The 16370-nt window shown below is 49.3% G+C and overlaps 1 protein-coding gene across 1 annotated transcript in view; it reads left to right on the top strand.

Annotated features, from left to right (window-relative positions):
* Positions 1–16370, top strand: part of VAX2 (ventral anterior homeobox 2) — a 55349-nt gene that overhangs the window by 17732 nt on the left and 21247 nt on the right. The window contains exon 2 of the mRNA XM_084855249.1: positions 10856–11043. Within this exon, the coding sequence (XP_084711375.1) occupies positions 10856–11043 (188 nt within the window). The remainder of the gene's footprint in view (positions 1–10855; positions 11044–16370) is intronic.

The raw sequence follows: 16370 nt of genomic DNA, 5'->3' as shown, positions 1-16370 counted from the left end.
CAGTTAACCCTGGCTGAGCAAGAAAATCACACACACACACGCACACACGCACATGCACACACCTGTTCAGAATGTTGTAAATCTGCCAGCAAAAGATAGGATATAGATTATCCATATGGGTCATTTCCTTCAGCACGGCTTGGACAGCCTCCCATTCTCCATTTACTGCAGTAATTGATCATCATATATACTAGAGCTGTACACAGATGGCCTCTTGAAATTCTGTACCTTACTTGCAGGCAGAGAAATTGGGGAAATAATTTCCCTGAATTTCTCCAAGGGGAGGAGGAATTCTCCAGCAGTTTCTCACAACTAGGGCTCACCATTAGCAGGAGTTGTAGCACAGCTTCATTCTTTTTTTCCCTAAGGGTTTTGGGGGCTTTTGCACTGCCACTGCAAATGGCAATAGCAGCAACTGTTTGGCAGCCTGGACCCCATTTTACATTCTCCACAATGCCCCTTGCCTAGCATCGTTCTGGGGCATTGTGATGGGGTGGCGGGAGACAGGTGAAGCAACTTTGAAGAAAATTCTGCAAAGTGGCCTTTTATTTTTAGGAGTGTAAGAAAAGAAAAATCTCGGAACGTTTCTGAGAAAAATATCTCCTAAGAAATTTTGGCTCACCCTCAGGGTGTTTTATAACTTATTTTGAATAAAATTCTTTTGGTGGCGTTTTCAAGCTTTCCTAATCACTCCGAGTTGGCCCAAGGTGCTATGTGTTTTTTCTTTCTTTCTATTGCATGCCTCTCCATTGTACTGCTGGCCCCCCAGGCTGCCTGCACTTCCTCACGTAGAAAAGCCCTATGGGAGGAATTACCTCAAGATATCTTCCCTTGGTCATTATTTGAAGTGTGGGAAACTGAGGAGGCTACAGGCTGCCAGAGAGGTGATTGTATAGTGAAACAGGACACTTTTGCCCACTCCTCAGCCACCTCATCAGTAAGGTAAGGAGAACCCTGAACCCAACCTGTGAGAATTTCTTTGAAATGTCCTTCCCCTTTGAATTTCTTTTTAAAAGCATTTTTCTATTACAGTGAATGAGAACAATTGGGGCAAAATGTGGACAAAATGTTGGGCATAGCATTAGTCATAACAGAAATGACATCAGTCATTTCTAAGCATTGGTGATGACAGGTTTCCACAGAAGAACAAGAAGGATCTTAGAAACTGTACATAAAACAAGAGCTGACCATTTCCCACCTCCACTAGGCTATGGCACCGTATAAAAAGTTACGAGGAAATGTGAGCATCAAAACCTCATCAAGTCGCTGAGTCAGTTTCCTCCTTCTGTTTCCTCTCACACAAGGAACCCTCAAAGTGGCCGATCTGTGGGTGTTCTGAGGATTTTCTGTGAGATTCTAAGTCTCCAGCAGAACTACAAGCTCCAGCAGTCAATATGTGCTTCCAGATGAGACTTTTATTGCGCAATTGCTCTGACTCATTCAAGAAATTTTACAGGTGGTTCCAATGCTGGCACCGTCAGTTCACAAACCTCCTGCCTTTTCCTATTGCTTCTTCCATGTTTTCTTACTAGAAAAAAAATCTGTTAAGGAGGAAAAGCCAGAATACTGGAACAGTGCCCTCATCTTTCCAGTCCTCCAGCTGGAAGCATCTCTTGTGAAAGAGTGTATATATGGATCAGTCATGTTTGTGTATGCTGCTTGTTAATGCGAAGATCAGGTTCTGACTTCAGGTGTGAACAAGTTGTTTGTGCACACATGGGTGCACAGTCTATGCATTTGGAAAGCCCATGAGCTTGATCAGGGATTCTTCTGAGAGCCATTTTGCACAAAACAATTTTCCTGGCTTTGGGACATGGGAACATGTACACTTCCATCTGTGAAAACTGCCCCCTTCCCTAAATGTCTTAGGGCCAGGTGAAGGAGCACCCCCTCCCATATATATCTAACTAGGCCCTGCTCGGAGTGCCACCACCAAGTGAGACCTGGCAGGTGGCTGCCATGGAGAGGGGCTTTTCAGTGGTGGCACCCTGGCTGCAGAAAGCCCTCCTTGGAGAAGCCCACCTGGCCCCTGCATTGTATTCTCTTCAGTGCCAGTTGAAGACTTTTATTCTCCCATTTTTCTTTAACAACCCCTGTGGGGCTTTTATTGGGATTTTGAGGTTCTTTGGCTTTTTAAGCGTTAAGGCCTATGTGTGCAGATTTTATTGGTCTGCTGCTACTATGATGTGATTTGAATGGTAACCGCATTTTATCATCTATATTATTCTATTTTTAACAGTTTTGTGTATATCACCCAGAGCATCTCAGTGATTGGGTGGCATGAAAAATACCATTAATAATTTAAAAAACATAAATGCCTAGACACAAACAGAAATTTATGCAAGTGTCACATACAACTTTTACATAGGCTTCCCCTCTCCCCACCCCTTGGAACCATCAACATCAGGGGTTTCAGCCTAAAGTGCACACTCAGTTTCAGAGAGTATCTCAGGGGCCACATTCCAGTGGTGAGTCGGGCAAAAGGCAAGAGTGCAGGCTGGAGGCCAAAGCAGCGGGGCCAAAAAGCCCAGCACAGCTTAGCCTCAAGTTCTTACTGCCAGTAACTAAGCCTTAGGAGTGGCATTTCAGTGGGCACAAAGCCAGGAAACTACCCATCGATCAGCAGTCTGGGTGAAAGGGTGAGACCAGGGGGAGCACGTGGCCATCTGAGAAACCCAAGGGGCCAGTTTGCACCCCAGGCCCGTCTAGGGCAAATCTCATGTGTGAAGCCACTCCAAGGCACACCGTTAGCTGTCCATTCTTTGCACCCCCAGAGAGACAAACCTTTGTGCCCCTGCTTCATATATAATGGTGAAGACACTTTTCTAACAGAGATAATCCCAAGGTTAGCAAATTGTCATCTTCGTGCTTTCTTTTCTTTAAATTTTCTTAAATTTTCCATCGATAACAAAAGGATGTAACATCCAATGACATCAAACATAACACAATAATCAAACATGGGATAGCACTGTCTACGATGAGATGGGTGTGTGTGTTTTAATTGTCCATTAAAAATATACACAAAGGACATCTGAAACCTCAAATAGGATGTGCCTGGTTCAGCCCTCCCTTCTACCATGAAGCCAGCAGAGGTGGCTTTAGGCAAGCCCCTCTCTCTTTGGCCTCCCCCCTTCCACCGCAATATCATGCTGATAACAATAGTGACTGACTTTACTAGCTCTTGTAATGATCATAACAACATAATGGCTATGAAGGACTGCATGTGAAAACAAACAGTTCCTGATTGTGTAATATTCTCTGTCAGGGATGTTTGGACCAAACATTGCTTCCAGGAGCACCAATGTAGCTGAGCGCATTTATTAATTTGATTGTAGGAATGTACATATTGCACCTTCAACATCACAGCTCACAGGGTGGGTTACAAATGTAAACATAAAGATACAATGGAAGTGCAATCTGACGGGCAAGCCCCAGAGTCCCACGCAATGTTGCAGAAGATAGTGCAATGCCATGCTCAGGTTGTGCAGGGTCCCACATGATCCAGGGGTTGTGCTACAGCTTCCTTTTTTTACATTCCACAGATCATGTGGGGCTATGCAGAACCTGTACATTGCACCATAACATTCTCAGTGTTGCTGCCCAGGATTCTGGGGCCGGCCTCTTGTGAACCAAGGTCTGCTTTGCTGGTGCCCCTAAAACTATTGCCTTGCAAGGAATGTTGGAATGAACCTCCAAGACTGGGTGATACAGCAGGTGTTTGGAACGGAAAGGACCTTGGGGCATCTTGGATGGTCAGTACAGTTCAGCACGTTCATGCGCTGCTGGTGGGGCTTGTATGTGTCCTGCCAGTGAAACATGTTTGATTGGGACCAAGGGGAGAATCTTTTCTGTGGGGACAGCAAGGCTCTGAAACTCTCTGCCCCAGAAGGTCTGCCTTGCTCTTTCCCCATTGGCTCTCCCCCACAGTATATAAAGTCCTTTCTTTTTTAGAAAGGCATTTTGTCTGAAGAAAGCTGTCATCTCCCCCACATCCACCTACCCAATAAGTTCTGACATTCTCCAAGTATTCTGAGTTTTGAAGCTGCCTTTAGGAATTTGTAAATGACTCTTGTCATAGTTGAATGACTCTTATCATATTTTTGTTTTCAGCTGCTTGTTATTAAACATTTACCTGCCATTCTCTTTTGATACTGTTGTGTTATTGTTGTCCTTATTGGCTTTCAATGTTGTTGGCTGCCTAGAGTGGACATTTTATGGAAAGGCAGGGATAAATGTCTTAAACAAACAAGCAAGCATGCTTTCAGTGCTCAGAGATGGTCATTTTAAAAAGTCCCTTTGTGTAAAGGACTTTGCATGAATGGTGGGATGGCAGGTGATAATTTGATGTGCTGCCTTTGGTCTTGCCCTTTATATATAATTATCCAAGAGAGAAAGAGGGCAATATTTAACTCCACTTAAAAAAAATAAATCTATCAACAATCTGCCATGTGTAAGATCAAGAACCTATTAAAAGGGACTAGCATGTTTCCAACAGAGCGCCAAATTTGGCATGCATTGCAGCTGGAAAACTAGAACAAAGTAGAGGAAGACAATCTCTTCCTTTGGATGGGGGATGGTTTGTAGTGATATTGATTGTCTTGTGGTGGATTTATACAATTGTAATTGTACCATATCAGCCAGTGCTTCTCTATCCCAAAATCCACTGCTAGGTGAAAACTGATACCTGCAACTCCTATGACTGGCTAATTCATCCTGACTGCAAATCTCCATTTTGAGCCTTGGGTCTATCTAAAATCCAGACCTCATGGCCACAACAGCTGGCCAAATTTTTTTTCCTGTTTCTTCCCCTGTCCCCTGCTTTTTGTACCACCTAGCCTGATGAAGAGTTCTGGAGAACTCAAGAACTTGCACATTTTGTGGAATTTCAGTTGGTCCTAATAAAGGTATTGCCCAGGTGTGGATCTTTGATTTTTGGAGAGCGCAATCCTATCAGGATTCGGAGTTCAAGTTCAGAGGCTGCTGCCTATCCAATGCAGGGCGGGAGATGCGCGGTTGTCCCCCTCTGCGCTTCAGCCGCCCTGCATTTATGGCTAGACAGTGGATTTAGGCTGTCTAGCCATGGGACCTCGGAGTGCGGGAAGCAGCAGCCAGATGACAAGTGGGATGTGTCATACAGGCATTTCCGGCTTCCCCAACCCAACACATTCCCAGGAATGCCCCGTCTTTGCAGCTCTGCGCTCCTCTTCCGAGTACGGAGCGCAGGGCCATTCCGTGCTGCCTACAAGGGAGTGCAGGAGGGTGTGGAGGTCAGTTCTCAGGGAACTGGCCTATCCTATGGCCATCTAGCCGCTGACTAGTGGCCATAGGATTGCACCCTTATTTTATTTTTTCTCATGGACCAGTATGGCTACCTTGGTTTTTCTTCATATTCCATTGGTAATTTTATAATTAGTTTCCCAGCCTAGTTCAAAGTGGAGAGTTTGACCTTTAAAGGTGCATTTCTATACTCACTTGTGTGGGAGTAAGCTTCATCGAACTCAATGGGACTTACTTCTGAGTAGGCACATATAGGATTGCACTGTAAAGTTCTACTTAGTCTTGGATCTGCACACCTTGGACAGCAGCTCCCAGACTGGGACTTCTAATATGACACAAGAGAACTGCCTGTGGTGTGCTGTGGGAAATACATTGTGTATGTCATGAATAGCTTCTGAGAGCCCAAAGCCCCCAGAGATGGAGGCGTCTGCTTGCCAGATCTCTGTGTGACTCACCTACCCTGGGGTTCCCTCCTTTCAGAAAGGAGGCTTGTGCAGAAGAGAGACTCATGCCAAGACAAAGGTGATTCTTACTCTTTCAGACTCTGAAAGTAAACAATTGGGGTGTCCGGGTGCGCTATTATTATTTCTTTATTATTATTTATTTCATTTTTATACTGCCCAATAGCTGAAGCTCTCTGGGCAGTTCACAACAATTCAACAATTTTACTGCTGAGCGACAGCCCCCTCCCCATATGAGTCTCCCCATAAGGCCCCACTCCAAATCCTGTCCCCCAGAGGAAGCAGGGCCTCCTCAGTAGTGGCCCCGAGGCCTTGGAATGACCTCCCATAAGAAATATAGCCATGCCCTTCCTTGCAGAGCTCTTACACAAAAATGTAAGGCTCAGTGCAAACAAAGGAGCTTTGATACTGGGTTGGCTTGCTGGCAGTGCAGTTTTATTCAGCAGGTTTTATAAGGAGATTGTGTGTGTGTGCACGCGCGTGCGTGCGCACACACGCACACATGTCTGTGTGAATATTTGTGTTGTATGTTTAAAAATTGTGTTGGCTGCTGTTTTTGCAAGCCACCTTGTGCAACAGAAGAGATGGCATAGAAATGTTTTAAGTAAATAAATATAATAACTGTTCAGCCATTCCCAGGCAAGGAATGGGTCCAATGATTTGTGGACTAGTACACCATGGTGTACTAGTTACTGTGTAGGAATGGCAGCTACTGAACACTTAAGGCCAGGCAGTGCATCGGTGGTGATTTCTGAGAATTTGGTTTTCTAAAATCTTTTCAAAGACCACCCTGGATCTCATTCAAAGGTGAGGGAAAAGATGAGTGAGGGAAGAGGGGGTTTAATTTCCAGTAAAATGCAAATTGGCGTTTTTTCATTCTGTAGAGTCCTGCTTTATATTCCTCCCCCTTCCCTTAATATCAAAAAGTTAAATTCCTTAAGGGCGCAATCCTATCTAGAGAGGCGTCCGCCTCCAAACTCGGAGGCAACCGCCTATCCAAAGCAAGGTAGGAGAAGCACAGGGGGATCGTTCAGTCTGTACCTCTCCTGCCCTGCTTTTACCTGATTTCGACTGTCTAGCTGTGCGGGGGTGAGGGGCAAGCGGGAGAGGACACATGGGATGTGTCGTACACGTAGATCCGCTCTCCCCGCCCTAGAAGCCCCCCAGCCCAGCCCCTTTTCAGTCACTCCACACTCGTCTTCCGAGTGCAGACGATGGGGCTTCTCCACGCTGCCTTCAAGGCAGTGTGGACATAGGGGGAGGTCAGTTTTCCGGGAACCAACCTTGGAGTGCAGGCTCCAAGGTCAATTCCTGGAAAACAGCATATCCTATGGCCATCTAGCCGCTGTCTAGCCGCCATAGGATTGCTCCCTCCGGTAGTCTTCCCCAACCCAGTGCCCTCCAGATGTGTTGGGCTACAACTCCCATAATCCCAAGGGAAGAGCTATGAGAAAACCAACATGACATTTGATTGGTGGAAGCTGTGGGGACATTTGCAATGTTATGGGTGTGCAGGAAAGGGAGGGCTATGTTAGAGGTGGGAGAAGGTCAGAAATCGCAGGGTAACAGCTAAAAGTCAGGAAACTGCAGAACTTCTAATACTGAAGACCTGGTACATGGAGCTGTGGCTGACAGCCATGGCAGAAAAATTATCATGCCAACTGCAATTAGCCAAAGGCAGGGTCAAAATATCTAATCTTTAAATAAAATATGGCATGATTTTAATTTATATACAAATCAAGGACATACACAGCAATATATGTCAAAGTCTTTCCTCTGATTATGAAAAGAAATGAAATATAATTTGTTATTATGAAGAACCATAAATAAAACCTCCAAGTACCAAATGGATTCCACCTATATTTGTGTCTGTAAAGGGGGAAAAACATTTTTAAAATTATTTTTTATTGTAAATTTCAACAAAAACAAAAGGAACTAAAGGAAGGAAAATATATAGTATAAATAGATGTTTTTAAAGTCTCAGTTTCAATTATTACAGTATTCTAGAAAAAGCGGATTATACATAAACAAGGGGGAAAAACATTAACAGCACAATCTTATCATGTCTACTCAGAAGTATGTCCCGTTAAGTTCAATGGGGCTTACTCCCATGGAGGGAGCAATCCTACCAGAATAGGCAACAACCTCCAATGCAGAGCAGGAGAAGCATGAAGGGAATTGTCCCCTCCGCACTTCAGCCACCCTGCATTTGCAGCTAGACAGGTGATTTCAGCTGTCTAGCCGCAGGAAGGCAGAGCGGGGGAAGTAGCTGCTGGATGACATGTTGGATGTGTTGTACCAGCATTTCCGCCTTCCTGCCCCGGAACGCCCCCCGGAACGCCCCCCGGAACGCCCTGTTTTTGCCGGCCTGCACTCCTCTTCCGAGTGCGGAGCATGGGCTGTTCCAAGCTGCCTGTGAGGCAGGGTGGGCGGGGGGAAGGTTGGTTCTCAGGGAACCAAACTCGGAGTGCAGGCTCCGAGGTCAGTTCCCAGAAACCGATGTATCCTATGGCTGTCTAGCTGTTGACTAGCGGCCATAGGATTGCTCCCTGAGTGGATATAGAATTGCAGCCTAAATGTGCAGTCCTATGCATGTTGAGACAGAAAAAAGCCCTACAATTCCCAGCATGCCCCAGCCGTGGGTGGTGCATGCTGGGAGCTGTGGGCCCTTTTTGTGTCTAAACATCATTGGATTGCCGCCTAAATGTCCTACCTTCTGTCAATAACTAGATCTAAATTCACTGTGTGTGAGTGTGTGCGTGTGTTTGTCTTCATATCTGTGATGCAGTGATGAGCACTGGCTGTGGAGGCTTTTCAAAAAGATAAGATCGACCCATGGTGAATAGGTCTATTGATGGCTATCTCCCATGACAAAATGGGACCTCCCTGTGCAGAGGCAGTATATCCCAGAGTATCTGATGCTGGGGTCAAATAAGAGAGGGGAGGAACTCTTCCCCTCATGCCATGCCTGGAAGCTTGCAGGGGAATCCATCTGGCTGCTGATGGAAACAGAGCACAGACATAGATCAGCCTTCCTCAAGCTGGTGCCCTCCAGATGTGTGGGACTACAATTCACATCACATGCAACCAGCATGGGCCTGCGGCCTGGGGATGATTGGGTTGTAATCCAACATATCTGGAGGACACCAGCTTGGGGGAAGCTGAGCTAGACAGACTTTGGTCTGATGTTCCAAGTCCGTTCTTATACTCTTTTAACATCACCAGCCTGTGTATGCTTAGTGGTGAATGAGCCTCTTTACGGGGAAGGGAGATTGGTCAGTGGTGGAGTCCCTGCTTTGCAGGTAGAAGGTCCTGGGTTCAGTCCCCAGCATCTCCACTCCAGGCAGAGCTGGGAAGGACTGCTCAGGCCTCCCAGGGGTGGGTTGAGTTCTAGCAATGGGGAAAGGATAGTAAATACACATTTTTCTTCCCCCACCCAGGTCTTTACTTGCTGTGCTCTGCAGCACTAGGGGGTTGCCAGCCCCAGGCCTGAGCGATAGCGATGTAGCAGCAGTTAACTATTAGAGGGCATCACAGAGTTAGAAGGGACTTCGGAGTTCATCTAGTCCACCCCCTGCTCAGTGCAGGTCTTTGCAACCACAGCATCCCGGTCAGAGGGCTCTGCAGCCTCAGGGTGATATAATGCAAGGGGAGGGGATGTGCATTTCTATGAAAATGTGCATAGAAATGAAAATGTGCACAGAAATTCCATATAATGAAGGGGGGAAATGTGCATAGAAACTGGCAGTGTGTTCTTTTGGCCACCAGGTGTCCCTTTGCCTCCTAGGAGACATCAGGCCAACCCCTCTTCACACCTGCCTGCTAGCCGCCTCTTTTCCCCCATCAAAGCACCTCTCCTACCAGACGCCAGTCCGGGCGGGATGCCCTTCCTCTCAGGTTACAGCAGAGTATCTTGGGCACCAGCTGGGGCCTGGTTCAGGCTCTTTTTTTCTTTTTGCATGGAAAAGACAAGCCAAAGTGACTTACCCACGCTGTTTCCGCGTGATGAGTTGCTGGTGCGAAATGGCTCTCTGTGCCTGCCTTTCCCTGCCTGGCAGCCTCCAGATGTGTTAGGCTACAACTTACACCATCCCCAGCCAGTGTGGCCATGGGAGTTGAACGTTCTAGTGAAACAACTACTCATGGAAGCTCTGTGTGAACAATTCTTTACAGCCCACATCAGAGAAGATGCTTGCCAGAATTTGTCATGTGGGAGAAGGGGTTCGTGCTTAGAGATATTGCAGCCCCACCCGATGCTGGTCTTGTGACTCAGACATGAGAGGGTTCACTCTGCATAAGCCCAGGTGAACTCTTTTTTTTTATCAACTTTGCAAAGAAAAAATGCCCCAAGGCAAAGACATGATGCTGGGATTTAGGCCCTCAAGATTACAACAAGCGTCAAATGCAGTTCATCTGTTGCCTTATGGAAGCCTTCCCCCAACCTGGTCCCCTCCAGATGTACTTGACTTCAACTCCCATAATCCCACAGGTTGGGGAAGGCTGCCTTATAGCACTTTTCAGCAGCCCCCCCCCCCACCTCATCTCCCAATACATTCTAGTTTCAAATTCTGGAATCTGCCAAAGGAAACTTGGGGGGAACTTCCTGGAGTCAGAAACAGTTTAAGAACTCCATCATGTGCAGCTCAAGGCCTGGTGCACAGGTGCAGTTTGTTAACAGTTAGTTACTTAGTTAGTTATTGTTATTTATTGAAAAGATTTTTAACCTGCCTTTCACGGTGCACTTCCTTGACAAGGTGGCTTACATTACAAAAATATGAATATGCACGTTACAACATTCATACAGGAGCAGCAGCTTATGATCTTTAAACGCCAAATGCAGACTGGAATAAATGTGTCTTTGGTTGTTGTTGTTGTTGTTTTTAAGCCAGCATTGATGAGGTCATACATAGCTCCCGGGGGGGGGGGAGTTCCAAAGGTGCGGGGCCACCACCAAGAAAGCCCTACCACTAGTACCGCCACCCTCTTGGCTCTTGCTGGTGGGCCAGAAAGTCAGGTCTCTGAGACGGATCTGGAGAGCAGGGAGCAGAAGGGGGCCTCTCTTCTCCTACTGTGGCTGGGCACTGGAATTAAGTCTCTGTCTTTGCGGTTGCCTCTAGATGCCAAAGGGACCATCCGGGAGATTGTTCTTCCCAAAGGTTTGGATCTGGACCGGCCCAAGAGGACCAGGACCTCTTTCACCGCTGAACAGCTCTACAGGTTGGAGCTGGAGTTCCAACGCTGCCAGTATGTCGTGGGCAGGGAAAGGACAGAACTAGCCAGGCAGCTCAACCTCTCTGAGACACAGGTAAGAGACAGGGCTGTGGGCTGAAGACTGTACACACACACACACACTCGGGCTCTCAGGATGCGGCAGGACTCCTGCAGCCTTTCCATTGGGCCTTAGCAGCCAATAGGATGGGGAACCTCCTCGGGCCAGATTAGGCCTGCAGGCCAGAGGTCAGTGGTGTGGTGGTCAATCCCGAAGTGCAGGCACTCATCCTGACTGTGCCAGAGCCACAGCCCCAAGGAGAGTCCAAAGGTACAGGCAACTGTGCTGACACATATCATCAAACCAGTTCTATCAGCTCTCATCTCCACCAGGAGCAGGGTCTTTGCAAAGCCCATTCAAAACCAGGGCACACCAAAAGACTTTGCACTATGGCGGAGATCGCTCCCAATGATGTTTTGTTGCTGAGAAAATTCATTCTCCTCACCACCGCTACCACCACCACCTACTGTGGGGATTGCAGCTAACCTCAGAGGGAACAGGGAAGTCTTGGGGAGCCGGATGGCAGGCAGGGCCGGCCCTGTCATTACGCAGGGTCATGCGCCCGCATCAGGCAGTGGTGTGCAAAGAGTATCCAGTTGTGCTAGTCTCCTCCCGCTGCCTCCCCGCCTCCCCCAGCTGGAGGGCCCCGACAACTGCCCTGCCTCAGCAAGAGAGTAGCTGGCAGGGCTCTCTGGGACAACCTGCTGCATGCGCTGCCCTCTCCTCTTGCTGTGGGCAGCTGCGGGGCTCCTGCATGGTCGGCTGACCTCTCGCAAGAATTCAGCTGACCCCTCATGGGAGCCCTGCAGCTGGGGCACAAGGTAGGAGTGGCCAGGCGGGCAGGAACAAGCAAGCAGCTGTTCGGCCGAGGAAGCAGGCTTGCAGGCGGACGGGCAGGCCAACCGGCCATGGGCGTGGGCAGAGGGTGGGTGACGGCAGCACTGCCACCTCCCTTGATGCAGCAAGATCCCTGGGCCTGGGGGCAGATGACGTCAGCTTCCCTGCGGACACTGGCTCCACGACACCACTCCCCATTGCTGCAGGAGGGGCTCCGTTGACCGCATCAGGACCAGCAAGGCTCTCTCGCTGGCTTTTGGGTCCCAGAACCAATTACCTGGAAGGTTAGGTGAAGCTGGCAGCCACAGGCGGCCACAAGAGATGTGCAGAGACAGAAGCTGTAGCCCCAGGTAGAAAAGTGGAGTCATGGCTGCTTTCAACAAAAGCCATCCCACCACCTCTCCACTAGCCATGATCCCCAAGGGTGAAGAGGCACGTCCTTCTCTCTGTCCTGAAGCTGCTGCAAACCAGTTCCATTTGATGCCAGTCTGAGTCTTGGGCCGGGGGATCCAAGAAGTTCACCATATGAGGCACTTTCACTGGTCACTGTTTTGTTTTTTGTTGCCTCTCCTTAGCCTTTAGGACAGATTCTGACATATGATTTGGTGCACACAGAGGCACACAGTGGCATCGTGGTAAATTTGGAAATGCAGGAGCTCGTTGTGACAGTCTCCAAGGGCAGTCCAAAAATGTCAGGCAGCTGTGTCGATCCATATCAACAAACCAGTTCTAGGCGTTTTCATCTCCACCAGGAGCACGTCTCTGGTAAAGCAAATAGGTCCTAATGGCCCGTTCCAGACCAAGCCATCTCAAAGACTTCGCATTCCAACATGGAACAATATATTGTTGCTTGGAAAATTCATTCCCCCCACAGTGACAGTGAGAATTGCAGCTAAGCTCAGAGGAAACAAGGTATTCTGAGCGGGGTGGCAGATGACATCGGAGTCCCTGCTAATGAAAAAGTGCTGGGGCTGCATCCCTGTGAGCCCGGCCTCCGCTACACCACTGGAGGCAAACAAACAGCGGCCCAGGCACATAAGGACTGGAACTGGGGATCTCACCAGCAGAGAGGGCATCCTTTTGAAAGAGGGGGATTCTTTTCTGCCACAGAGGTGCAGTATAAAAAGTACATGTGCTTCCCACGTTCCAAGCACTGACAAGAGGCCCCCGGGCAAAGCCCTTGAGCCTGGATGCTCAGCCCTGGCGTATTCCCAAGCCACAGAACTTTTTTTGACCTGGCGTTAGGCCATGTTCTGATTATGTTGGAGGGGTCTGTTTTATTCATTGCACCCTTCTGCAACATGGCACCCTCCAGATGTGTTGGACTACAACTCACAGTACCCCGCAGCTAGCATTAGTTTTTGATAAGGATTTTAGTTCATTTTTGAAAAGAATTTACCAAAATTTGCGAAGTTCTTCCTATCTGGTATGAGATCTTTAAAAATTCAGATGCGGGGAAAGAAGAAACTGACTGAGTCATCTGTCCCTATTTCCAGGCACTGTAAAAGAGAGAGAGAGAGAGCGAGAGAGCGAGAGAGAGCATCGACTGCTGGTTCGTCAGGAGCTGGCTTTGCATGTTCCTGCATGCAAGGCTTTCTGGGTAGCTGGGATAGTGGAAGGAGGGGTGGCACGCCCCCTTTGCTCCTCTCTCTGCCTGCTGTGCAGCATGGTGTGGATCATGGGACCCAGGAGATATGCATGAACTTATGGCAGGTGGCAGAACTGGGTCCTGCTGCTGCTTGCAGGCTCACCTGGGCAAGTGGCTGCCAGTGGGTGCCTCCTAGGCCCATTTTGCTCCTAAAGTGAGAAAAGGAGGCAACACCCTCAAACATGCGCAAAGGGCTTCCCCTTAACTTGGCAAAAGCAGCCTCAGAACAATTGAGATTAAATGGAGGGGCCTCTGGAGCAAAGACTGCTCCTTCCAAGCAGCCTCCCATATTTCATACATTATGAAATCCGTGGGGCTATTCACACAATGTGCTAACTCACACTTGGTGTTTGAGTGTGGGTTGTTTTGAGCTGTGGGTTGTTTGTTGAAGCGTGGGTTATAGTGTTGTCTGAATGCAACCCGGGTGGCTTGTTAACCATGTAGTGTGGCTTATTTTCTCAAACAAGCCACCTTGAGAACCCACGGTTTGTTGTTGGGTTGTTCAGGGGGGTTAACAAGCCACACCGCACAGTTAACAAGCCATCCTGGCTCCGTTCAGACAACACACTAACCCACGGTTCAGCAAACAACCCATGGTTCAAAACCACCCACACTCAACCACTGAGTGTGGGTTAGCGTGTTGTGTGAACAGTGATTGACTATAGATTGCAGCTGAGATTCCTGTGCATGGGAGATCTCAGGCCTCACCTGCACATTAGTAAACAGGGAAGAAGGTGAGTGCTGGCAAACACCTGGCCATGCCCACAGCTGGCACTGGTCATGGTAGATTGATTTCTGCTGCAGTGCAGATGGTGCTGGAATTACAGCTACTTGAATACAGACTGTGTCCCTTCTGTCTTTATTCATTCAGACCATGAGCCAGGGAGAACTTTCCCTGTGCAGGTTGCCTGGAAAAGGATGGAAGTTGAAGGGGACATAGCTCAGCGGCAGAGGACAGGCTCTTCCCATATACAGTGGTGGTGTCAACCCTCTTTCAGCCCCAGGGCCAAATGCCAGTTCAGAGAAGCGGCTGGCAGGGCCAGTGTCACTGGTATGCCTGGTCGGGTACCTGCCGAGGGCCAGCTCCCCAGCAGGGGCCCGCTGGCAAGATCCCCCAGGAGCTGCTCCTCCTCTTCCCCATGGAAACCTGCTTGTTCCCCTGCCTCTCGCTCTGGCCCAGACCACAGCGGTGGTGGCAAAAAGGAGGGCAGGAGATGCCACGGCCTGCTTGCTCCCTGGCTCCCTGCCTGTCAAGCAAGCAAGCAGGAGCCATGAGGAGGAAGAGGAGGAGAGGGAGCAAGAGCAGCTGGTGACCATGGCGGCGAGAGGGTAGATGGCCTGAGGGAGGGGGTCCCGTGGCCTTGTCAAAGGTCCTCAAAACTCCGGGGCTGGCACTAGTGACTAGGGGGCATGTTCCACTGGTGGGTGAGGCCAAAGGCAAAGGGGGTGGGTCTGAAATGCCAGTATATTTCAGTTCGGAGGGGGCTGCAGGCCTAGTCCGGCCTGTGGGGGGGAGCACCCTCTGTGGGCCCTGCCCTTGCACTCCCCAAGCACCTCCCCCTCCGAAAGCCATGCCACAAAGGGGAATCCCCAGCTGATCTGTGATCTCAGAGACCAGCCGGAGATTCCCCTGCACCAGTTTCCCTGCCACCCGAAGCCGACCACAGCCCAATTCAGCCGGGGCTTTCAGGCGTCGGCTCCTGAAGCCCTGACTGAGTCCTCTGCACGGAGCTCCGAGCCTCTCTCTGCACAGAGGTAAAATGGGGGGGAGTGGGTGGAGCAGGGGCCTGCTGTCCTGGGAGGGGAGGGGCCTCAGGGTGAGGTTCCGCCCCTTGATGTCACCCGGCCTGCTGGCTTGGTCCAGGGGGGTAATCCGGACGCCAGACCAAAAGTGGTCGCCCTCCCCTGCTTTAGCTGAAGGGTCTTCCTTCCAGTAACTAAGCCCTGGGAGAGGCATTTCCATCTTTTAGAACAGGAGAAAAACAGTGAAAAAGCCGTGAAACCCCCCAAAGTCAGGGGACTGAGACCAGGGAAGGGGGTGTGGCCTTCTGGGGAATGCCAGAGGGCCAGATTTGGGCCCGAGGTTCTGCGCCCCCCCCCAAACAGAAGGGCCCAGTTCGAGTCCCAGGCAACCTGGCTGAAAGAAGCAGGTGGCAGGTGGTGGGTCACCAGGTGAGTGAGAGCTGTGGCCACTCGTACGCTACTCATGCTGGGTGGAGGGACACATCTTCTGACCTGTTCTGAGGCAGCCTCCAGAAAGGGCGCTGTGCACCTCATTCCCAGCACCAGAACTCTGCAGCCTCTTGGCTTTTAAGTCAGGCAACGGCAGAGCAAGGCAACGCAGCCAAGTACAGGAGGCAGCAATGTGTCATATTTGTGTATTAGTTATTTTATGTAATTATATCCTGCCCATCAACAAATTGGTTCCCAGGGCAGTTAACAACAAGATAAACAAACAAACAAGAATACAAAAACAGACACCAACAAAAGAAAAAACAAGCAGCAAGACCAGCAATTAAACGTGGCAGAGCAAAACTCACAAGGCAGAGCTTAAAAGGCCTTTGAGGATGCAATGTTCTCCTCCTGGTGCAGGGGTGGGGTGGGGGGAGCAACGTAGGCACCAGAAGTTCCTCTCTGGGAGGGAGAACCCCAGGTGGGGCTCCAGCACCATCCCTCCATCACCCACCTTCACCCCGAGGAGAGCTGCCTTTGCTGATCCAAATAAATATCTCTGCACAGAAATACAAGAGGATGACCTTGGTAGCCCCATCGAGAGCATCTGGGTTAAAATAAATGCAGCAAAGAATAAAAGGAACATGGTGGTCGAAGTCTACTACTGGCCACCCAATCAAGGAGAAGACGAGGATGAAACTTTTGA

Source organism: Heloderma suspectum, chromosome 5 (genome assembly GCF_057233095.1).
Source record: "Heloderma suspectum isolate Gila_16-S chromosome 5, 16-S_ref, whole genome shotgun sequence".
Classification (NCBI taxonomy): Eukaryota; Metazoa; Chordata; class Lepidosauria; order Squamata; family Helodermatidae; genus Heloderma; species Heloderma suspectum.
The sequence above is the reverse complement of the archived record's forward strand: the minus strand, read 5'-3'. Positions and strand labels throughout refer to the sequence as shown.